Source organism: Taudactylus pleione, unplaced genomic scaffold (genome assembly GCF_031769625.1).
Source record: "Taudactylus pleione unplaced genomic scaffold, aTauple2 ptg000504l, whole genome shotgun sequence".
Taxonomy (NCBI): Eukaryota; Metazoa; Chordata; class Amphibia; order Anura; family Myobatrachidae; genus Taudactylus; species Taudactylus pleione.
In genome coordinates this window covers 1,450,492-1,475,192 of record NW_028284906.1, presented here as the reverse complement: position 1 = coordinate 1,475,192, position 24,701 = coordinate 1,450,492, and the positions used below count along the sequence as shown (strand labels likewise).

The 24,701-nt window shown below is 45.1% G+C and overlaps 2 protein-coding genes across 2 annotated transcripts in view; one reads left to right on the top strand and one right to left on the bottom strand.

Annotated features, from left to right (window-relative positions):
• Positions 1-24,701, bottom strand: part of LOC148501738 (uncharacterized) — a 282,577-nt gene that overhangs the window by 105,541 nt on the left and 152,335 nt on the right. The window lies entirely within an intron of this gene.
• LOC148501740 (uncharacterized) lies at positions 4,550-24,100 on the top strand. Its single transcript, XM_088450052.1, has 7 exons — positions 4,550-4,659; positions 7,654-7,818; positions 9,393-9,584; positions 10,433-10,511; positions 10,630-10,727; positions 11,076-11,523; positions 22,878-24,100. The coding sequence occupies exons 2-7, from the start codon at positions 7,741-7,743 to the stop codon at positions 23,810-23,812; spliced, it is 1,830 nt and encodes a 609-aa protein (XP_088306178.1). The 5' UTR covers positions 4,550-4,659; positions 7,654-7,740; the 3' UTR covers positions 23,813-24,100.

Below are 24,701 nucleotides of genomic sequence, written 5' to 3'. Positions count from 1 at the left end.
ATTAGGGAGAGGAAGAGGAAAGTCACCGCACTGATCAAAAAGGAGTGGAGCTTTATCAACCTTGCCTGACTCTTGAGTTATTATACATTCTTTAACTTCATACTTAATTATTTTTATGGTGCCCAAAAATAAAAAGTGGGTTCAATACGCATTATCAACCTAAGGCAGAGGAGTTATGTCCCTTTTTTTTTTTTAATTGAACCTTAAAGTATACTTTAAAAGCCTATGAAAGACAAATATCGGGATTTTGATTGCCTGTATGAGTATTTTAATGTTTAATTAAAAGTCTGTCTTTAAAAAGGAAAATGACCATTTGGTATAACTTTGCCCGCCAGGGGAGTACTTTAATTTGTATATTTATATATACAGTGGGGCAAAAAAGTATTTGGACAGCCACCGATTGTGCAAGTTGTAGCACTTTAAAAGATGAGAGAGGTCTGTAATTTCCATCATAGGTACACTTCAACTGTGAGAGACAGAATCAGAACAAAAAATTCCGGAAATCACATTATGATTTTTAAACAATTTAATTGTATATTCTTGCGGAAAAAAAATCAAAAAGTTTAACTCAATACTTTGGAAAGTAACCTCGGTTGGCAATTACAGAGGTCAAACGTTTCCTGTAGTTCTTGACCAGGATTGCACACACTGCAGCAAGTATTTTGGCCCACTCTTTAATGCAGATCTTCTCTAGATGTGTCATGTTTTGGGGCTGTCACCGGGCAACACAGAATTCCAACTCCCTCCACAGATTTTCTATTGGTTTGAGGTCTGGGGACTGGCTAGGCCAATCCAGGACCTTGAAATGCTTCTTACGGAGCCACTCCTTAGCTGCCTGGGCGGTGTGTTTGGGGTCATTGTCATGCTGGAAGACTCAGCCATGTTGCATCTTCAATGAGGGAAGGAGGTTTTCCCCCAAAATGTCACGATACATGGCTCCATTCATCCTCACCGTAATACGGATCAGTCGCCCTGTCCCCATTGCAGAAAAGCATCCCCAAAGCATGATGTTTCCACCCCCATGCTTCACAGTGGGTATGGTGTTTTTGAGATGCCACTCATCATTCTCCCTCCAAACACGGGTTGTGGAGTTTATACCAAAAAGTTCTATTTTGGTCTCAACTGACCACATGACATTCTTCCAATCCTCCTCTGGATCATCCAGATGGTCATGGACAAACTTTAGACGGGCCTGGGCATATGCTGGCTTAAGCAGGGAGACCTTTTGGGCGCTGCAGGATTTGAATCCATGACAACATAGTGTGTTACTAATGGTAACCTTTGCGACTGTGGTCCCAGCTCTCTTGAGGTCATTGACCAGGTCCCCCCGTGTAGTTCTGGGCTGATCCCTCACCATTCTCAAGGTCATTGATACCCCACGAGGTAAGATCTTGCATGGAGCCCCTGATCGAGGGAGATTGTCAGTGATCTTGTATTTCTTACATTTTTTAATAATTGAGCCAACAGTTGATCTCTTCTCACCAAGCTACTTGCCTATTGTCGAGTAGCTCATCCCAGCCATGTGCAGGTCTACAATTTTGTCCCTGGTGTCCTTAGACAGCTCTCTGGTCTTGGCCATGGTGGAGAGGTTGCAGTCTGACTGTTTGAGGGTGTGGACAGGTGTCTTTTATACAGTTAACCAGTTCAAACAGGTGCCATTAATACAGGTAACGAATGGAGGATCGATGAGCTTTCTAAAGAAGTAGTAACAGGTCTGTAAAAGCCAGAATTCTTGCTAGTTGGTAGGTGTCCAAATATTTATTTTCCGCAAGAATATACAAATAAATTGTTTAAAAATCATACAATGTGATTTCCCGAATTTTTGTTCTGATTCTGTCTCTCACAGTTAAAGTGTACCTATGATGGAAATTACCGACCTCTCTCATCTTTTAAAGTGCAACAACTTGCACAATGGGTGGCTGTCCAAAAACTTTTTTGCCCCACTGTATATGTGCAAATTTCTTATTACACATAGGGGGGTATTCAAGTAGCCTGCGATTATTTTTCTGGAATCTCCATAAAGTGATTGACAAAGTTTAGGCACTGAGGGACTGATTCAGCTTTGGGAATAGAGTGAGAAAGAGCATGCAACTGTGAATCAGTACAAACCATGTTGCAATGCAAGGGGTGCAAATACATACATTTTATTTTGCATGTAGGGTAAATACTGGCTGCTTTTGGATGTAGCCCACAAATACTGCACAGCTATATTTGTAAAATGCAATTCAGATGTCAGTTTGGACACAGGGCCTGCACGCTATGGGCGATTGTCGCCAGTCTGCGCATGCATCGCAGTGTGCAAGCCAGTCATTGAGTTTGGGAATCGTGCGCTTGTAGCATAAAGACTGAGCGCTACTTTGAGTGACAGATAGTGCCGTTTGTGGGTGGTAACAGGGGAAGGTGAAGGAAAAAGGGGGAGTGGATGTGCAAACACAGGAGTGTCTGAGCGTCAAAACGCCGTTCTTTGGGCGTGCATAATTAGCATGGAGGAGTCACCTGGTTGTATTTCAGCCTGCAGTGATCGCAGTGCTTGCGGCGGGGCAGGGTCTACCTTACGGGCTGCATGCAGCTCCGATGGCTCTCGATGTTACTGATTAATCATACACTTCCTGGAGATGACTTGTGCTAAGAAAGAAAAGTGGGCGTCTTTACACCGGCATGCGATGACTCTGCCGTTGCTCTCTAAGAAAAAGAGGGCGTCCTTTAGCCTGGCTATGCGATCGCAGCATTTGCATACCCGGCCTCTTTGGCTGCGAGAGAGCACAGCTTAGCATCCGGGTCTGAATCGCCCCCACAGTCCTCCCAAATCTAATCTCTCTGCACATATTACATCTGCCCCACCTACAGTGCTGCATGGTTCCCCCAAGATGATCAGTTACGTGCTTTTCCTCACTCTATTCCCAAAGCTGAATCAGGCCCTGAGATAGGAATGGTTTTTCATACACCTTACATAAAAACGGAGCATCAGGAGTGGCATTTACAAGCAATATTTTTAAACTTTGACCACCTATATTATTATTATTATTTATATGGCGCCAGAAGTGTTCCGCAGCGCCTTACAAAGTACAAAAACAAATTGGATACAAGTGACTTACAGAACAATACAATACAGGACATGGATAACATATATTGCTACATTAGCGACCATATCACCCAGATAAGCAACAGAGCATAAGCAACCAAGTGTTAGGTGCCCTAGTGGTGAGAAAGAAGTAAATGACACTATAGTAAGGAGAAGCACAAGAGGGTAGATGGCCCTGCTCGTGAGAGCTTACATTCTAAAAAGGTGGGGGAAGACAAACTGGGTTGACACAGATGGGGACGAAGGAGCATGTAGCAAGGAGTTAGAATGATAGCTGGAAGGCTTTGATGAAGTAGTGGGTCTTGAGAGCCCGTTTGAAGGATTGCAAACAGGTGGAGAGTCTTATGGGGAGTGGGAGAGAGTTCCAGAGGTGGGGAGCAGTGTGGGCAAAATCTTGGAGGCGGGAGTGGGAGGAAGTAATCAGCTGGCATGAAAGGCGGCGTGCATTAGTTGAGCGAAGAGGGCGGAGAGGAGCGTGAAGGGAGATGAGGTCAGAGATGTATATTGGGGTAGATTGGGTGAGGACTTTGTGAGCGAGCGTGAGAACCTTAAATTGGGTTCTATATCTTTTTTACATGGGCTTGTAGCTATGTGGTAGTATCAAGTCTACAAAGTTTCATGAAAATATGATTTGGTGGGTGTCATAATTACAGTTTTCTGGGTGATTTGACATTGAATGACCCCTGTGTTATCCCATATATAATACTAATATCACATATCAGTGTGTGCTGGGAGCTGTGTTATTCCCCCTCATATATCACTGTACAGTCCCCTCTCCCTATATAATAATAATACCACATATCAGTGTGTGCTGGGAGCTGTGTTATTCCCCCTCATATATCACTGTACGGTCCCCTCCCCCCTATATAATAATAATACCACATATCAGTGTGTGCTGGGAGCTGTGTTATTCCCCCTCATATATCACTGTACAGTCCCCTCCCCCCTTATATAATAATAATATTATCACAGATATCATATAAGAAGTCACATGACATAATCACCAGAGATGTTGTGAATGGATAAAATGGCGGCTGAGGTATCTGGAATCTCTCGCTATGTAGCCCCGCCCTCTCCGCACCGTCACGTGTTACTCTCACTCTCCCTGCTGTGTATTTTGTGCAATCTGATTGGCTCTTCGCTACGTCCTTCAACTCATTATCAGGGAGGAGGTGACGGCTGTAGCCATAGAGACGGCGGGTGGGCGGAGCCGCCTCATTACAGCCTGGCCGTACGATTGGCTGCCGCTTCTTCCACCCCGCCCACTCCCCATAGGAATCTGTGGCATCATGTGATCCCCTCTGTAATAACTTTGACCACACATGTCCCCAGTGCAGGAGGCGGGCGGCCATTTTCTTGTATACCAGGCTCGGCAGTTACTATGGGAGCGGCGGCCATTTTCTCCTGGTCTGAGCCCTGCCCCCTATTTATCACGTGATCTCCTCCGGGCAGCGCTGTAGACACAGAGTCACTCAGTCATTGTCTCATCCTCTGCTGCTGCTGCTGCTGCTGCTGCCGGGGAGAGGGGCACAATAGGAGCAGAGAGACACCGGGGAGACTGCTGCAGGGGAGGGCAGGTAGGATGGTGACAGTCCTGGTGCTAATCTGTAATAAGTGGTGATAACAGTCTTCCTCCCTGCAGGTATAATCACATAGAGGGGGCATGTGTGCACGCAGGGGGGGTTCTGAGCACCCAGAACCCCCCCCATGCCTGTCGGTCAGTGGCATAGTGGTGTAGGACCAGTGGTGCCGTTGGCCGCTGTCAAGGTCACCTCTGTCAGTATGTGCAGTGTGGACCGCGCTAAACAGTGACAAATCTCACCGCCGGCGCAGACCCTGTTGTTACTATTATACAGATGGTGCAGACTCAGTTGTTACTATAATACAGGTGGAGCAGACTTAGTTGTTACTATAATACAGTTGGTGCAGACTCAGTTGATACTGTAATAGAGGTTGTGCAGACTTAGTTGTTACTATAATACAGGTGGAGCAGACTTAGTTGTTACTATAATACAGGTGGTGCAGACTCAGTTGATACTATAATACAGGTTGTGCAGACTTAGTTGTTACTATAATACAGGTGGCGCAGACTTTGTTGCTGTAATACAGGTGGAGGAGACTGTTGTTACTATAATAAAGGTAGCTCAGACTTAGTTCCTATAATACAGGTGGCGCAGACTTAGTTACTATAATACATGGAGCAGACTAAGTTGTTACTATAATACAGGTGGCGCAGACTTAGTTGTTACTATAATACAGTTGGCGCAGGCGTAGTTGTTACTATAATACAGTTGGCACAGACTTAGTTGTTACTATAATACAGGTGGCGCAGACTTAGTTGTTACTATAATACAGGTGGCGCACACTTAGTTGTTACTATAATACAGGTGGCGCAGACTTAGGTACTAAAATACAGTTGGCGCAGACTTAGTTGTTACTATAATACAGGTGGCGCAGACTTAGTTGTTACTATAATACAGGTGGCGCAGACTTAGTTGTTACTATAATACAGGTGGCGCAGACTTAGTTGTTACTATAATACAGGTGGCGCAGACTTAGTTGTTACTATAATACAGTTGGCGCAGGCGTAGTTGTTACTATAATACAGTTGGCACAGACTTAGTTGTTACTATAATACAGTTGGTGCAGGCGTAGTTGTTACTATAATACAGTTGGCACAGACTTAGTTGTTACTATAATACAGTTGGTGCAGACACCAGCGCCTTTGATGGTGATTCATTTGATTACTCTGCGAGGTGTGGCACTCACGCGGTGACGGCTGTATCGGAACTCCCCGCCTGCTCTTTGTAAAGAGTCATCTGCTGTCTCAGAGCGTAACGGACACAGCGTCGGTGTTTGGAGATACAGATTCCTCAGTCTCACCAGGCTTGTGATGAGATGTTTTGTTTTACCTTAAATGTTCATGTTTATGGTACTTTCATCTATATAAATGTACAATTGTATTACATCGTGCGCTCCTGTTTTATTACTAGAATATAAATATATATACACATACGAGGCAGGGTGTAGGTGCGCTGTGGGTCGGGCTTAGCTGGTCATGTGGTGGGTAGAGGCTGAGGGACATTGAGACCCCTGAATTCTGGAAACGAGTGATAACCTTATCTGGGGAGGGGGCTGCTAGAAATCCTGCATTTGTCAAAATAGATTTCCTGCAATAGAAGCCATGTAAGGGCAAATACATGATGCAATTCAATTCTTCCTATCACATATGAATATAGATTTACATTTGCCAGGTGGGATTGCTAGAAGGTGATGCCGGGCTGCGCACAGATCTGCCATGTACAGTAGGGCTGACATTGAACCTCTGCATAGGAAAACCTCACAGTAAAGATGGGCTCCGGAACGGCTCATCGCATCCTTCACACTGAATTCCCCCAAGTGCGCAGCCCTGAGTACGTTATCCCGCAGGTCCAGGTGCCGGGATGGAGCACAATGTGCCTTAGCCATCTGTTCCTGGTGCCAGAATGGAGCTTTGGGTATGTTAGCCAGCAGTTCTGCGTGCCGGGAATAGGTATACGGGAACATTATCCATCCCATCCAGCTGCCCCATTGGTGTCCCAGTATCTTACCATCCATTCTGGGTGCCGGAATGGGGCTCTAAGTACCCAAGCCCTTCATCCCAGCTACTGGAATAGGTGTTGGAGCAGTAGTCCTATATATTTCAGTTGCCAAAACAGGTGTTAGGTTACTAATTCCATCTCATCCAGCTCCTGGAATAGGTGTCTCAATACCATGGGTGTACCTAGAGCTTTGTGTCCCCAAAGCAACATTTTGAAGGAGTCCCTGCAAAACACACACCCAGAGGGAGGGAATCTGCATACAAGGCGTCCACAATAACAAGTCATCCAATTTTTTATTTTTTTTACTCCAACACTGGGGGGCATCATCTTCATATCTAGGGAGGGGACTGTTAACCCTCTCACCCGGGAAGGCCCAAGCCAACCATGGTTACCCAATCACTAATAGATGGGGGCACCTGGGAGTGTCGGTGTAACCCCCTATACACTGATCAGATCTGCTTCCTCAGGCAAATTGTATAAAGTATGTGTCTTGGAGGTCCAGGACTATTGGCAATGAGAGGACCATTGGTGTAAACTCCAGCAATGCCGTGTGTTGGTCATTGAGAAGCCCTATAAAGCTGGATCAGAGGAACTTCTGAGAAACACTGAACAAGACTCTGTCTCTGGGAATGAGGGGATTTAGTGATCATTCAGTGTACGCTTATGTTTATATGATAGCATAATGGACAGCATAACTACTCACCACTGAGGTCGTAAATTCAAATCCCGACCAAGACCATGTCACTGGGGATTTTGTATGTTGTTCTTGTGTTTGCATTGGTGTCTTCCATGTGCATGCTGGTAGGTTAGTTGGTTTCTTTTAAAAGTACCCCTAATGTGTGTGTACGTGTGGTAGGAAATGTAGAATGTAAGCTCCCCTTGGGCAGGGACAGATGTTACTCAATATTCCCTGTAAAGCGTTGTGTGATGTGTGCTAACTACATAAATAACTAGTAAGAAATAGGTTCTAATAAATATATTTATTCCTAGATATCTGTTCATTGAGGAGTCAGATCCTTGTTACTAGAACTCACGTGAGGGTGAGACGTGTCCTGTATAAATCACTGATCACTGAGAATGGACACGGACAGGAGTCACATGACTGAGAGGATACTAAATCTCACCCTGGAGATCATCTACCTGCTGACTGGGGAGGTGAGATGGTCTGGGAGTGTCACAGTGACGTCACTTATATCTATAGTAATAATACAGAGATATGACTGGGGGGTGAGGGGATCTGGGAGTTTCATAGTGACATCACTTATATCTATATTAATAATACAGGACTTGATTGGGGAAGTGAGTGGGGCTGGGAGTGTCACAGTGACATCACTTATATCTATAGTAATAATACATGGTCATGACTGGAGAGGTGAGGGGATCTGGGAGTGTCACAGTGACATCACTTACATCTATAGTAATAATACAGCGAAATGACTGGGGAGGTGAGGGGATCTGGAAGTGACATCACTTAAATCTATAGTAATAATACAGAGACATGACTGGGAAGGTCTATCGATCTGGGAGTGACAATGACATCACTTATATCTATAGTAATAATACAGGGACATGACTGGGGAGGTGAGGGGCATCTGGGAGTGTCACAGTGACATCACTTATATCTATAGTAATAATACAGGGACATGACTGGGGAGGTGAGGGGATCTGGGAGTGTCCCAGTGACATCACATATCTATAGTAATACAGGGATATGACTGGGGAGGTGAGGGGATCTGGGAGTGACCACTTAAATCTATAGTAATAATACAGGAACATGACTGGGGAGGTGAGGGGATCTGGGAGTGTCACAGTGACATCACTTATATCTATAGTAATACAGGGATATGACTGGGGAGGTGAGAGGATCTGGGAGTGTCACAGTGACCTCACTTATATCTATAGTAATAATACAGAGATATGACTGGGGGGTGAGGGGATCTGGGAGTTTCATAGTGACATCACTTATATCTATAGTAATTATACAGGGACATGACTGGGGAGGTAAGATGATCTGGGAGTGTCACAGTGACATCACTTATATCTATAGTAATACAGGGATATGACTGGGGAGGTGAGAGGATCTGGGAGTGTCACAGTGACCTCACTTATATCTATAGTAATAATACAGAGATATGACTGGGGGGTGAGGGGATCTGGGAGTTTCATAGTGACATCACTTATATCTATAGTAATAATACAGAGATATGACTGGGGGGTGAGGGGATCTGGGAGTTTCATAGTGACATCACTTATATCTATAGTAATAACACAGGACTTGATTGGGGAAGTGAGTGGGGCTGGGAGTGTCACAGTGACATCACTTATATCTATAGTAATAATACAGGGACATGACTGGGGAGGTGAGGGGATCTGGGAGTGTCACAGTGACATAACTTATATCTATAGTAATAATACAGGGACATGACTGGGGAGGTTAGGTTATCTGGGAGTATCACAGTGACATCACTTATATCTATAGTAATAATACAGGGACATTACTGGGGAGGTGAGAGGATCTGGGAGTGTCATAGTGACATCACTTATATCTATAGTAATAATACAGGGACATTACTGGGGAGGTGAGGGGGATCTGGGAGTGTCACAGTGACATCACTTATAGCTATAGTAATAATACAGGGACATTACTGGGGAGGTGAGGGGATCTGGGACTGTTAGAATGATATCTGGGAGGGTATGCAGTGATTTTTGGTGTCTCCCCCAATACACAGGATTACACAGTAGTGAAGAAGACATCCGATGGCTGCGAGACACCCAGCAGCTGTCCCCATGTGTCAGGAGGGCTGAGCAGGAACCAACGCCCCATCACAGTGCCTCTACCTCACTCACTTATACATGAGAGAGACAATAACCAGAAGATCTTGGAACTCACCAACCGGATTATTCAGCTGCTGACTGGAGAGGTGACTGCTGGGAATAGGACATTATACAGTAACACCAGGGGATGTGTCTGGGTGATGACTGGAGAGGTGACTGCTGGGAATGGGATATTATACAGTAACACCAGGGGATGTGTCTGGGTGATGACTGGAGAGGTGACTGCTGGGAATGGGACATTATACAGTAACACCAGGGGATGTGTCTGGGTGATGAATGGAGAGGTGACTGCTAGGAATGGGACATTATACAGTAACACCAGGGGATGTGTCTGGGTGATGACTGGAGAGGTGACTGCTGGGAATGGGACATTATACAGTAACACCAGGGGATGTGTCTGGGTGATGACTGGAGAGGTGACTGCTGGGAATGGGACATTATACAGTAACACCAGGGGATGTGTCTGGGTGATGACTGGAGAGGTGACTGCTGGGAATGGGACATTATACAGTAACACCAGGGGATGTGTCTGGGTGATGACTGGAGAGGTGACTGCTGGGAATGGGACATTATACAGTAACACCAGGGGATGTGTCTGGGTGATGACTGGAGAGGTGACTGCTGGGAATGGGACATTATACAGTAACACCAGGGGATGTGTTTGTGTAATGACTGGAGAGGTGACTGCTGGGAATGGGACATTATACAGTAACACCAGGGGATGTGTCTGGGTGATGACTGCGGAGGTGACTGCTGGGAATGGGACATTATACAGTAACACCAGGGGATGTGTTTGTGTAATGACTGGAGAGGTGACTGCTGGGAATGGGACATTATACAGTAACACCAGGGGATGTGTCTGGGTGATGACTGTATCATTGTGTGTGTCAGGTTCCTATAAGTTGTCAGGATGTCACTGTCTGTCTCCATGCAGGAGGGGGAGTATTTAGATGAACACAGGGGTCTGTACAAGGATGTGATGATGGAGAATCACCGGCCCCTCACATCACTGGGTAAGAGGAGACTGTCATTTATTGTACAGGGGAGAGCAGGTATGGGGGCCCCTATATACACACATCATCTGATAATCACATATATACAATGTACTCAGTCACTGTGTGTCTCCTACAGATGGACCCAGTAATAGGAAAACCCCAGAGAGATGTCCCCGTCCTCTGTATTCACAGGATTGTACAGAGGAGAATCACAGGACGCCACAGGAGCATCAGGTAGATGGAATTTCGGGTCTCATCCATATACCATAGTGACTTTCTCTATATGACCTGTAGAGCAGCAGTGTGTGCCTTATACACTGATATTGTACTGTGTAGTCTAAATCAGTGGTTCTCAAACTTTGTCCTCAGGAGCCCATACAGCACACATTTTTCAGATCACCCAGCAGGTGCACAGGTGTATTCATTAGTCACTGACACATTTTTAAGAGATCCACAGGAATTATTTTACTTGTGATTATGTGGGGAGACCTGGAAACCATGCACTGTTTGGGGTCCTGAGGACCAAGTTTGAGAACTTGTGGTCTAAATTAAATCAGACATTATTTTTTATGGGTCATTTAGAGTGAAGATTTTGCTGATATTAAAGTTGAAGATATAGAGGGAGAAGAAGACACGTATGTGACTAATATGAAGGCAGAAGATATAAAGGGAGAAGAAGAGACGTATGTGACTGATATGAAGGCAGAAGATATAGAGGGAGAAGAAGAGACATATGTGACTGATATGAAGGCAGAAGATATAGAGGGAGAAGAAGAGACGTATGTGACTAATATGAAGGCAGAAGATAGAGAGGGAGAAGAAGAGACGTATGTGACTAATATGAAGGTGGAAGATATAGAGGGAGAAGAAGAGACGTATGTGACTAATATGAAGGTGGAAGATATAGAGGGAGAAGAAGAGACGTATGTGACTAATATGAATTTGGAAGATATAGATGGAGAAGAAGAGACGTATGTGAGAAGTGATCAGCAGTGTAAGGAGGAGGAAATCCCTACAGATATCAGCACAGGTGAGTAATAAACATTTATTACGAAAAGAGTCACATATACTACTTGTTCAGTTACTACAACAGTCTCTTACTCTACATCCTCCTCTGTCAGTACAAACTAATGACAGAAATGTATCTGCCCAGTTGGGGAGTCATCAGCCCCTATTATACTCCTGCTCTCCCCCTCACATCATGTCACTGTGTGTTACCAGCCCAGAGATCTGACCAGTCTCCTCCCCACACTCTCTGGTGTATCTCATACATCAGGATCCATCAGCCCCTATTATACTCCTGCTCCCCCCCTCACATCATGTCACTGTGTGTTACCAGCCCAGAGATCTGACCAGTCTCTTCCCCACTTTCTCCTCCTTACATCATGGAAGGACTCAGGAGAGTGCGCTGTTGGCGGGCCCTCAGCATGGTGGTCGTCTCAAGGGCCTGGAGCTCAGGAGACATTCCTGCCGGCTTCGGACACTAGGTGCCGCCATATTGAACCTGGTCAGCTTACCGCTATTTCCCAGTGGTAGCCAGGCTAATGTCCACCTGACTGCACCAGCCAATTACCGCGTTGACCCAGGGTATAACTATCCTTCTTTGATAGCATTCTGTGCCTGAGCTTCGTCGCTACTAGACGTCCAAGGCTCCAGCTCCCTGGCTAGCTGTCTGCAGTTCACCTGACGATTCTTGCTGTGGTACCAATCCGGCTCAAGGTTGTTCTATAGTCAAGTCCCAATCTGGTTTCAGTTTGTGGTATAGCCTGGTCCCAATCCACCTCCAGTTTGTGTTACAGTCCTATCCCAACCCGACTCCAGTTTATGCTACAGTCCAGTCCCAATCTGGCTCCAGTTTATGCTACAGTCCAGTCCCAATTTGGCTCCAGTTTGTGCAACAGTCTGGTTCCTCCCAGCTCCAGTTTGTGCTACAATCCGGTCCCATTTGGTGCTACATTCCAGTCCCAGTGTTTTTTTTTCCAGTGCAATAAGAAAAAGTTATTTTAGCTGGCACTCCCCTTCTGGAATTAATGTGACTGAGTAGTGTGTTGTGTGGTAATAACGGTAACGAGTTAGACTTTAAAGATAGAGATTTGTGGAATGTGACTTTGACCACCCCTCAATGGTCTGAGGACCTCATTCAGAGTCGGTCGTTAGGTCCGCTCTATCGTAAGGGAAAAGTCACCGGATATGCAAATGAAGCGATCGCAAGATGCGTCGCTAAGATGGGCTCGCAAGCTGAACGAGCGAGGGTAAGAAGCAGCCGTAAGACTAAAAACACGCCCCCATTGCGATGGCAACACACGTCATCTCTGGGGATATAAGGATTAATCGAGACCATCGGGACCCATCGGAGCTGCTCGCAGAGCTTAAGGCTGACCATACCCTCACTCAAGCACTACGATCTAGTCAGTGTAAAAACCAACCATGTCACATGTGCCATGACACTACTTTTTTAATTATGCACTCCCATTAAACTCCATTTGCATAGTCAGGCACGCCTGCGTTCGGATCTCCACTCCCCCGTTCACAAGCACCTTCCCCTGTTACCTCCCTCAAACGGCTCATTCTGTCACTCAAACTAACGACCTGGCTGTGCTCAAGGAGAGAGAAATTTCCGATCGCAACAGCTAGTTTGCGCATGCGCAGTTTAGTGAACATCGCTGGGTACGACCGAGCGGCCGCTTACGACCTACTCTGAATGAGGTCCTGAATCTTTTGACACCCTGTTTGACTCCGTAGCTGCTGGGAAGTTTATTACATCATCATTGGTTTGGGAAATTTCCATTCCCATCAAGGCTCTGTCTAATCCGGTCTATCTCACAGCGGTGGACAGGAGCCGCATTCAATGAGGTCTCGTTACTCATTCCACTACTAGAGCTTCCAGTTATTCCCAAAGCTACTCATCATCTTGTCTTCCATGGCTACAACTTCATAATCCACAGTTTGATTTGCCTAGAACACATCTTAAGTCATGGGGTGCCTCTTGTTTCCAGTCTTGTTTGCCTCGTGTAACTCCTCTACATTTAATCCAGTCTGGCCTTCTTTGATCATCTTTGATACACAAGATGGCCATTACAAATATTTAGTCATGCCATTCGATATTTGCAATGCCCCCGCTGTATTCCAGCACTTTATAAACAAGATTTTCCCAGACATCTTGTATCTCTTACTTAGACGACATTCTTATATTCTCCAGAGACCTGGAGTTCCATCGGCAGTGAGTGAAAGAAGTTCTGCAGCGTCTTCGTGTCAATCATCTCTATGGTAAACTGTCCAAGTGTATCTTTGAAGTGCCCGAAATTCCATTTCTAGGCTACAGCTTGAAGGCGGTCCAGCGATTTTTAGGATTCGCTAACTATTACCGCAAGTAAATAAAAAAAAAAAATTATTCTGTGGTAGCCTCGATGACAGCCTTAACAAAGAAGAGAGCCAATCCTTTGCACTTGTCTCCTGAAGCCATCTCTGCTTTTCATGTTTTAAAACAAGCTTTTACCTCTGCGCCAATCCTCTGTCAGCCTGATTTGGAAAACCCATTCTTCCTTGAAGTCGATGCTTTGTCTGTGGGAATAGCTGCTGTCTTATCACAGAACATGGAAGACTGGAAGCTTCATCCATGCAGGTTTTCTCCCAAAGATTTTCTCCTGCTCAGAAAAATTATTCAATTGGTGACCAAGAGCTCTTAGCCATCAAATTAGCCTTAGAGGAGTGGTGATACCTTATTAGAGGTTGCTAAACATCCCATCTTGCTTCATAAGAATCTGTTGAATTTAAAGTCAGCCCAGTGTCTCAACCCTTGGCAGTCTTACTGGGCCTTATTCTCAAGGTCCAACTACAAAATCACCTTCTACCCTGGAATCCAAAATCATAGGGCAGACGCTCTAACATGTGTCTGCTATCCATCAGGAATCTTGTCCTATTCCCAATCCGCTTTCATTTGCCAACACCCAGGTAGCCCCTGTACCACCACCTGGTAGGATGTTCGTACATCCAGAACGCCACCAAAAATTGATGACATGGGCTCATGAATCCTTCTTCGCTGGTCTTCATAGGCGACATTTTTTGTCTCCATAATCTCCCGAAGGAAATTGTCTCAGACAGAGGTGTAGTTTGTGGCCAGGTTCTGGAGAGCATTGTGTTCTGCAATTCAAGTCTAATTAAAATTCTTTTCAGCATATCATTCCCAAACTAATGGTCAAATGGGGGACTCAAGATAGTGCGCTGTTGGCGAGCCCCCAGCATGGTGGTGGTCTCAGGGGCCTGGTGCTCTGATGTTCCCGCCAGATCCGGACACTGGGCGGCGCCATGTTGGTCCCGGTCAGCTGAGCGCTATTCTCCAATTGCTGCCGGGCTACTGTCCACCTGACCACACCGGCCAATCACTCTGTAGCCCAGGGTATAAATCTCTTTCTCTGACAGCATTTTGTGCCTGAGTTTTGTAGCTACTAGATGTCCAAGGCTCCAGCTCCCTGGCTAGCTGTCTGCAGTACAAATGCTGATTCCTGCTGTGGTCCCAATCCGGCTCCAGTGTTTGCTATTGTCCGGTCCCAATCCGGCCCCAGCCTGTGCTACGTTCCAGTCCCAATCTGGCTCCAGTTTGTGCTATAGTCTGGTCCCAATCCGGGTCAAGTTGGTGCTACATTCCAGTTCCAGTCCCAGTGTTTATTTCCAGTGCACCTGGATGGACACCTTGAATACCTTGTGATGCCCTTTGGGTTGTGCAATGCCCCTGCCGTGTTTCAGGGCTTTATTAATGAGATTTTCCGGGACCTGTTGTATGTCTCGGTTGTAGTTTGCCTGGACGATATATTGATTTTTTCTTCTACTGTAACAAAACATCATGAACATGTGAAGGAAGTATTGTCCCGTCTGAGAAAGAACCACCTGTACTGCAAACTGGAGAACTGTGTCTTTGGGGTTCCCAGTGTGCCATTTCTTGGTTACGTCATCTCTGGCTCCAGTCTAGAAATGGACCCCAAGAAGGTGCAGGCGATTTTGGATTGGTCCTGTCCTCAAACTTTGGAAGCCATCCAGAGATTGCTTGGGTTCGCCAACTACTATAGACGTTTTATTGAAGGATTTTCATCATTGTTGGCTCCCATCACCGCCTTGACCTGAAAAGACGCTAACCCTGCCCTATGGCCACCTGAGGCAGAGACTGCCTTCCAACTTTTAAAACAGGCGTTTATTTCAGCTCCAGTCTTATGACAACCAGATCTGGATAGGTCGTTTCTAGTGGAAGTGGATGCGTCTTCAGAGGCCGTGGGTGCAGTTCTTTCCCAGCATTATGACGATAATCGAGTTCATCCCTGCGGGTTCTTCTCCAAGAAGTTTTCTCCTGCTGAGAGAAATTATGCCTTTGGTGAACAAGAACTTTTAGCAGTAAAATTAGCCTTAAAAGAATGGAGATACCTGCTGGAAGGGGCCAAGTTTCCCTTCACTGTCTTCACGGACCATAGAAATCTGCTCTTCCTCAAGAATCTTCAGTGCGTGAGTCCTCGTTTGGCCCTGTGGGCGATATTTTTTGCTCGGTTCCAGTTCACCCTGACCTTCCGGTCTGGAGCCCTTAATCAAAAGGCAGATGCCCTGTCCAGATCTTTCCGCTGTGATGACAAATCAGAGAACAACAAAATACCCCTGTTTTGGAGTCGAGTCTTCGCCACCTTACAGCTACAGCCTCCTACAGGGAAGTCCTTTGTGGCCCCGGAGTTAAGGAAGCAGCTCCTCACATGGGCTCATTCCTCTCGCTTTGCAGGTCACTCAGGTACCCGGAAGACCTTGGAATTTTTAAATAGAGGCTATTGGTGGCCATCCATGAAAGCAGACGTGTCGGAATTTATTTCTTCATATTCTTTGTGTGCCCAGCATAAATCTTCACGTCAGGCACCGGCTGGTGAGTTATTGCCACTACCTATTCCACCACGTCCCAGGATGCATCTCTCCATGGACTTTGTCACGGATCTGCCGAATTTTCAAGGGTTCACTACCATCTGGGTCGTAGTAGACCGATTCTCTAAAATGGTCCATTACATACCACTAAAGAAATTGCCTTCTGTCCCTGACCTGGCTCACTTGTTCATTTAACATATTTTCCGTCTCCATGGTCTTCCAGCTGAGAGAGTCTCTGACCGTGGTGTTCAGTTCACAGCAAAATTTTGGAGAGCCTTATGTTCTGTATTGCAAGTAAAGCTAATTTTTTCTACGGCTTATCACCCACAAAGCAACGGTTCCACTGAGAGGGTTAATCAAGACCTTCCTAAGGATTTTTATGACATCTTCCCATTGGTCTGCATTGCTGCCATGGGCTGAATTTGCTCATAACACCTCCTACCACTCTTCCACGAACCAAACACCATTCCAAGTGGTCTACGGCCTTCATCCTCGGGTCCCTGAATTTCAAAGCCTCCCCGTCTTTGATGTCCCAGCTGTAGAAAACACTGTACGGAAATTTGCTTCAATCTGGTCTCAAGTTCGTACTGACCTGGAGAAGGCGTCCTCCCGTTCAAGCTGATAAAAAGCGTAGGAAAATACCACGTATGCAAGTTGGAGACCAGGTCTGGTTGTCCACCCGGAACCTACGACTTCGAGTGCCATCCATGAAATTTACTCCACGCTTCATCGGGCCCTTCTCCATCATAGAAGTCATTAACCCCGTGGCTTATAGCCTTCAACTACCCCCTTCTCTGAAAATTCCCAATTCCATTCATGTCTCCCTGTTGAAACCCCTGGTGCTAAACAAATTCCACAGAGTCCTGCCTGCGTCTCCCCGTGTCCAGACTGAAAGGGGCATAGAGTTTGAGGTCTCCCAGGTCTTGGATACCCATCTCCGCAGAGGACATTTGCAGGACCTACTGGACTGGAGGGGCTACGGCCCAGAAGAATGTTGTTGGACCGATGCCTGAGATGTCCATGCTCCTAAACTCATCAAGAGATTCCATGCTGCCCATCCGGAGAAGCCTGGTGAGTGTCCTGAGGACACCCATAAGGGGGGGAGGTACTGTCACAGCCAGGGTTTCTCGGCATGGTAGTCACCGGGTATTACCTGTGAGGTCGTTATGGCGGGGGGGTCTCAGGCAGCGGTGCTGGTGTTTGGCGAGGGGCATTGGCTGTGCGTGGTTCTGTGCGGGCACATTGTCACTTAGCCTGGTGAGGTCTGGCGGTGTTTCTGTTCCGTTGGCATGGGCGCCGCCATCTTGCCTGCGGCCATGTGATTCTGGCTGTCCAAGCCTGGTAGGTCATGTGCTCATTCCAGCCAGTCACAGCGCGGCACTGAGTATTTAGGAAGGTCCAGAGCCTTCCTTTGCCAGTGCAACGTGTTTCTCAGCTGCGGCTGAGAGTACCTGTGCCTTATCTGCCTGCTTGTTATACGCTTCTAGCCTGAACCTTGCCTGCTCCAACCTGCTGGGCTTACCCTGCACCCTCCATATACCTTCTTACATGCCTGAGTACCTGAACCTGCTGTTTCCCTGCACCTTGCTTCATTTCAATCCCAGCTGGACTTCACTACCTCTGCCTGCATCAGTTACAGCTCACCAAACCTGCATTCAGTTACAGCTCATCATACCTGCATTCAGTTACAGCTCATCATTCCTGCATTCTGTTTTCAGCTCACCATACTTATTTACTGGACTGTTCCTGCCTGTCACTATCTGGACATTTCCCCATTAACCCCCTCTACAGTTATCAAGTGCACTTTAGTGCTATACCTGGACTTTTTCATTTGCCATTCCCATGTCTTCTAAGTCACTTATTAAAAACTCCACTTTTTCATTTAAGTCTGCTTCTGTGTCTGTTCCTATCACCACCCCGGGTCCACAACAAATACAGAACCTCACACCCTGTAACAGTGATGTGACCCATTACTGCAGATTAGGGGATAATACTAAGTATCATGTCTGGCCGAGATGCCAGTCACTGGGGAGTTTAGCCTGTTTTTTCTGACACGGATGTTGACGAAAGACAAACACAGGAGTAAAAACGAAATTAATACTGCAAGACAGGTGTAAAAAAAATAAAGTTAAATACGCCATCAGCCAAACTCATAAGTACTTTCCATAGGAAACAATACTTAATGAGAATTTACCAAGAATCGTGTTTTTAAACACATTCCGAAAATCACTAAACTCAGGTCAAAACTAGGGATGTGCGCCGACCCCTGTGTTTTGGTTTTGGATATGTACCTCGTGTTTTGGGATCTGGATCTGGTTTTGCCAAATTCGCCCCTTGCGTGTTTTGGTTTTGGATCTGTATTTTTTATTTTTTTTAAATTTATAAAATCTGCTAAAATCACATTTGTTTTTATTTTGTTCCTACAGTATTATTAACCTCCATAACATTAATTTCCACTCATTTCCAGTCAATTTTGACCACCTCACAGCTCACAATATTGTTTTCATTCGGTTTAGGCCCAAAATTTGCACCAAGCTGACTAAGCTAAGCGGCAACAGTGGGTGGCACAAACACGTGGCAGTTCAACTTCCAACATGGCACATAAGGAAACATATTTTCATTAATCAAGAGGCCTGAGGGAGTTGTAGTATGTATGTAGTTGAAGGCAGGGAAAGGAAGATCTGATTAGTAGTAAATTTCATTTAATTTTTTTGATTCTGAAGCAAATTTATGAGGGAGGAGGGGAGGCATTTACAAACGATATTTTACTCATTCACATCAGTCCTTGCCCCAGAAGAATCCTTGAGCACTATGCCTGCTGCTGCTACTGGGAGTGAATTTTCATCCCAGAAGGGCACCAGGAAGACTACTAGTAGTACTTTAAAAAACAATTAATTGTTAAACAAACCTTTGCAAGGGGGAGCAAGTATGACAGTAGTCACCGAGTTGTACAGCGGATCACTGATGCCATAACATCTATGCTGGTATTAGATGTGGTCCAATAGCCACCAATAATGAAGTGGGTTTTAGACAGTTAATTGAGGTCCTGTGTCCCCGCTACCAAATCCCCTCAAGATTCCACTTCACTAGAAAAGCAATTTACAAACCTGTACAGGGACATTAAACAAAAACGTAATTAGTGGCCTCTAAAATGCTGTTGCACCCATTGTCCACTTAACCACAGATATGTGGACAAGGTGAACAAAGCAAACTTAAGAGTTATGGTTTAATCATACATTGTGTCTTTCTTCTCAGTGGACACAGATCTGAAGAAATGTAAAGAGCTGTTGGTAAGCAAATTGTCAGCTCAAGTGTCATGTGATGCAGCAATGGCTTCACCTTCAGTTTCTCCAGCAAATGCATCGGGCGAGAAAAAAAACTAAACTTTTTCCCCAAAAACACCCACTGGTGATGCAGATGAGTCAACCCAACCAAGTTTTTTTGTTTTGTGCCCAGGCATAATGGGCCACAACTGTTTCATCCACTAGTGCCTAATTTACACAAACATTATCCTCATCATCAACATCCTTATTAGCGTCAGCTACACAAATATCCTGCTCATCCTGGTGCACTTCCACAGAAGCAGCCTCAATTTCTATGTCAGCATGTTCACTTGTGCTTACATCATCATAAGAGGCAGAACCACCAGTCATAAAGGCCAAGGCCTTAGCCTTTCCTTTCCACTTTATGTGGTGAAACTGTCTTTCTCCAGCTAACTTTCCCTTTAACGTTTTTTCTTTACCACTGTAAAAGATTGGTTCTTGATTTTAGATGCCTTTACTTAAGCCTGTATGACCTTGGGTATCGGCTTTAGTAGATTATGTAGATAGACTAGTATCGTCATGACTGGTGGCATTGGCAGAAGCCCCAGCACTAGTATGTGGTTCCTGCTCTCCTCTCAACTAATCGTTCTCCATATCAACAAACACGAATGAAGTGGGGGTAGAGCACACGTCAATTTGTACTAAATTTTACACTGCGGTATCAATGACCTACAGTGTCACAAGATTTTTTATGAATAAGAAAAGAATAACACTGCGCTGCCACTTACAGTGTCACAAGATTATGAATAAAAATAACACTGCGCTACCACTTAGTGTCACACAATTATGAATAAGTATAACACACTGCGCTATGATTTATAGTGTCACACTACGTGGATGTAAACTGCGGTCTGGCCGGCAGTGTCACCAAACATTAACGCAGCTCAGTTGCTAACGCACACACACAAAAAAAGCACTTTTATTTTTTTTAACACTGCTGAAGAGCACCCCTGAATGAGGCAACAGGTGCTTGATGAACAACACAGACAGCACCCCTTGTTTATGGACAACAAAGCACCCCTTCCAAGTGCAGACAGACCACCTGCAGAGTCACAAATACATGGACGATAAACTGCGGCAATGTCACGAACAATAAAAGCTGCAGCACCCACTGAAGGTAGCCCCCTTTATATACTGCAGCCTAAGCCCCTTTATGGACATCACAGCAGCAGTCTTCAGCCCAAGACCCCGACTGGGTGCACACACTGAGAGACTGACTAGTACTACATGTCTGCTAGCTTCTCTCCACAGCCGGAGTGAAAATGGCGCAGATCGCGGAGACCTTTATATAATCCAAAACCTGCGAGAATCCAACAGCGGGAGGATGACTTGTTTTCTGATCCGAGTCGCATGAAGTTTGGGTGGGTACGGTTCTCGGAGAACTGGACCTACTCATCTCTAGTCAAAACACACTGCCCTGTGAGCCGCATGTTTGTAGAAGGCTGCACAGATCAGTAATATCCGTGCAGGCTTCTGTGTGTATGTATAGTATAAGAAAATGTAAAAAAAAAAAGGCGGCCTCCCAAAGCATAACCAGCACCAGGCTTTTTGAGCCACTCATAATTCATGAAATACAGGGGGAAAATGGCGTGGGGGTTCCCCTGTATTTCTATGGGAAACACCATGACTCCGCCATCATTTGGCAAGTACTGTACTTAGAGTACAGTGCTATTGTCCGTGGGGATGGGTAATTTGTTGTTTTATTTTGCAATGTCCTGGACTGCCTACATGGAGAAGAGGACCGACTGCCACCATGAAGTAGTGGAGTGATTGTGTATTAATCTAATACAACATTCGGTGTGTGTGTTTGTCTTGTTGTTTGTTCAATATTTTCTTTGCAGAAAGACTAGAAGTGCCAGCAGGCCCTTAGGTCTCAGAATGTCGGCACTTGCGAATCTCTAATTGCCAACATTCTGGGACCAGTAGTCCCACTGTAATGGACTATATTTATTCTATTTTTACACAATTGATCCTGCACCAAAGGTACTTGGAGTGTAGAGAATAAACCTGGGCTGTCAGCCTGGGGTATTCTTGGCAGGGGGTTCCCCCTTTTAAGGGTGGGCCTATTTCCCATGGAATCCCAGTCCTAAGCTGACTAGTTAGGAGATTTAATGCTTTGGCCAGGGGACCCTGTGAATCGTGTCTCCTTGCTGTGACATTAACCCCCAGCTAGTTAGAGCTGGTTGATGGTAATACAGGGGACCCCCTATGTATTGTTTTCACTGTATTTACTAAACTGGACTGGTACAAGAGCCCAGTGCTGCTTCATTGAAATATGGGGGACTCCCCAAGCTGCTTTTTCCCATATTTCCTAAACCAGTACTGGCTCAAAAAGTGTTTGTTGGTGCATTTTATATGTAATATCCTAATGTTAGAGAATATTAATATTGATTAATGACCCAGTTCCCGCCTCTTTTTAATTAAGTGCAGTTTGATTGTTTTTTGTAAACCCTGCTATATGCATAGGGCAACTTACACTGTCAGTAATGAGTTATACATTGTACCTTGCAGCATCTTCAGTGTGTATGCAATCGGGAAGCCGACTGCCTAAATACCGGCAGCCGGCTTCCCGACTGTCATATCCCGGCAGGAGTGAAATGCCGGGCGTCTAGATGTAAACGCCCGGCATTTCCCCGATGCCGGGAGACTGGCGCCCGGCATCCCGATCGTAGTGATGCCGGGCGCCGCAAGCGGACAGCCGCTGGGGGGGAGGGTTAGGTTTAGGGCTCCCAGGGGGGACTTAGGGTTAGGCACCCCCCGGGAGGGTTAGGGTTAGGCTAGGGGGAGGGAGGGTTAGGGTTAGGCACGCCCGGGGAGGACTTAGGTTTAGGCAGCGGGGAAGGGGGTGGTTAGGCACTTAGAGGGGGGATTAGGGTTAGGCACTTGGGGGGGAGGTTAGGATTAGGCACCCCTAAGGAGGGTTAGGGTTAGGGGGGTTAGGTTAGTAGATACTCACCTATCCACAATCGGGATTTCCAGCGCTGTCGGGCTTCCGCTGCCGGGATCTCTGCTGATGTCGTGCTGCCATGCGGCCGGCAGTATTTCATACCAATTCCTCTTCAGTGTATCATTTGGTGGTAATTCTGGGACTTTTAACTATAGTCTTTATTGGGCAAAATAAACTTGTCATAGGGAAAACATTAATATTACCATGTATTTGTTTTATTTACAGCACATGGATGTAACAGCAGGAATGTCTCAGAGGAATTTCCCATGCTCTCTCCAGATTGTGAAATAGAAGGCAACGACATCACAGGAGATTCCCCACGAGAAAGCCCCATTATACATCCAGTACATCACCGTACAGATGTGTCATCTAATCCCTCTACTCATGGGGAATGTTCTCCTGATAACTCTGTTATTGGAACTTTTAGTACAGATAAAATATTTCCCTCTTCCACAGGGAAAGCTAAGGCAGGAGAGAGGCCATTTCCATGTTCTGAGTGTGAGAAATGGTTCACATACAAATCATATCTTGTTAGACATCAGAGAAGTCACACAGGTGACAAACCATTTCCATGCTCTGAGTGTGGGAAATGTTTTACACAGAAATCACATCTTCTTAAGCATCAGAGACTTCACACAGGTGAGAGACCATTTCCATGCTCTGAGTGTGGGAAATGTTTTACACAGAAAGCACATCTTGTTATACATCAGAGAAGTCACACAGGTGAGAAACCATTTCCATGCTCTGAGTGTGGGAAATGTTTTATAAATAAATCACAACTTGTTACACATGAGAGAAGTCACACAGGTGAGAAACCATTTCCATGCTCTGAGTGTGGAAAATGTTTTGCACAAAAAATAGATCTTGTTACACATCAGAGAAGTCACACAGGTGAAAAATTATTTCCATGCTCTGAGTGTGGGAAATGTTTTATAAAGAAATCACATCTTGTTACACATCAGAGAAATCACACAGGTGAGAAACCATTTCGATGTTGTGAGTGTGGGAAATGTTTTTCAGATCAATCACATCATCTTAAGCATCAGAGACTTCACACAGGTGAGAAACCATTTCCATGCCCTGAGTGTGGGAAATGTTTTGCACAAAAATCAGATCTTGTTAAACATCAGAAAACGCACAGAAAAATGCAATGTCCGTGAACTGGGAAACCTAAAATAACAATATTCCAAATGTGTGAAATGTTCTCTACAGAAAAAAAGTGTATTTTTTTTTACCATATTCTGTTATACACTAAGGGGCTTATTTACAGATGGACATGAGCATTATTTCTCATACATAGAATATGCCAGCAAGAAAATGTATACTTCCTTATGTAAAAAAACAAGGAGAAAGAAATGTCCTCTTTGTTGGCGCACTGAGAATGAGTATAAAATATAACTTTTAATTCATTAAGATAAAATGTAAATAAACTTTTAACGTGAAATATGAAAACAATTGTGAATATTAAAAATAATAAAATAATATTAAATGTGTGTGTCATTATTGTCCCAATGGTAATAAAGATATGTCCTAAGATCCTCGTTGTTATTATGTATCCAAATTGCACTAAGATCCTAATAAGGTAGGTGAATAATTCAGCCTGTATGAGGTAATGTATCAAGAAAACTAACTTGTGTGCTACAAAAAAGTATCCACTGTATAATAATTCTCTAGCAGTTGAACACTGTTCCAATTTCAGTAACCCTGAGTATAATCATGCAACCATATCTTTGGCCAATAGGTGTCACTATTGTATAAATAATCATGTACTGAAATGGCACTGGTTATTGAAAAAGTGCTAACATGGTCATGAATTGGTATTAACTCAAACTGATATCCCTATAAATCACTATACTGGAATAGGACTCTGATAGAGCGGGGATTTAATCAGCTATATCGCTGCTAGCCTCCACATTATATTAGATAAAGCTAGCACTGGGTATTCACCAACAACACTTTAAGAGTTAATCATAGTGTCTGCTCAGTATAGATATTCTGATTTAATCTAAGTAGCACAATGGTCACTTGAAGTGATGCTGGCATGTAATG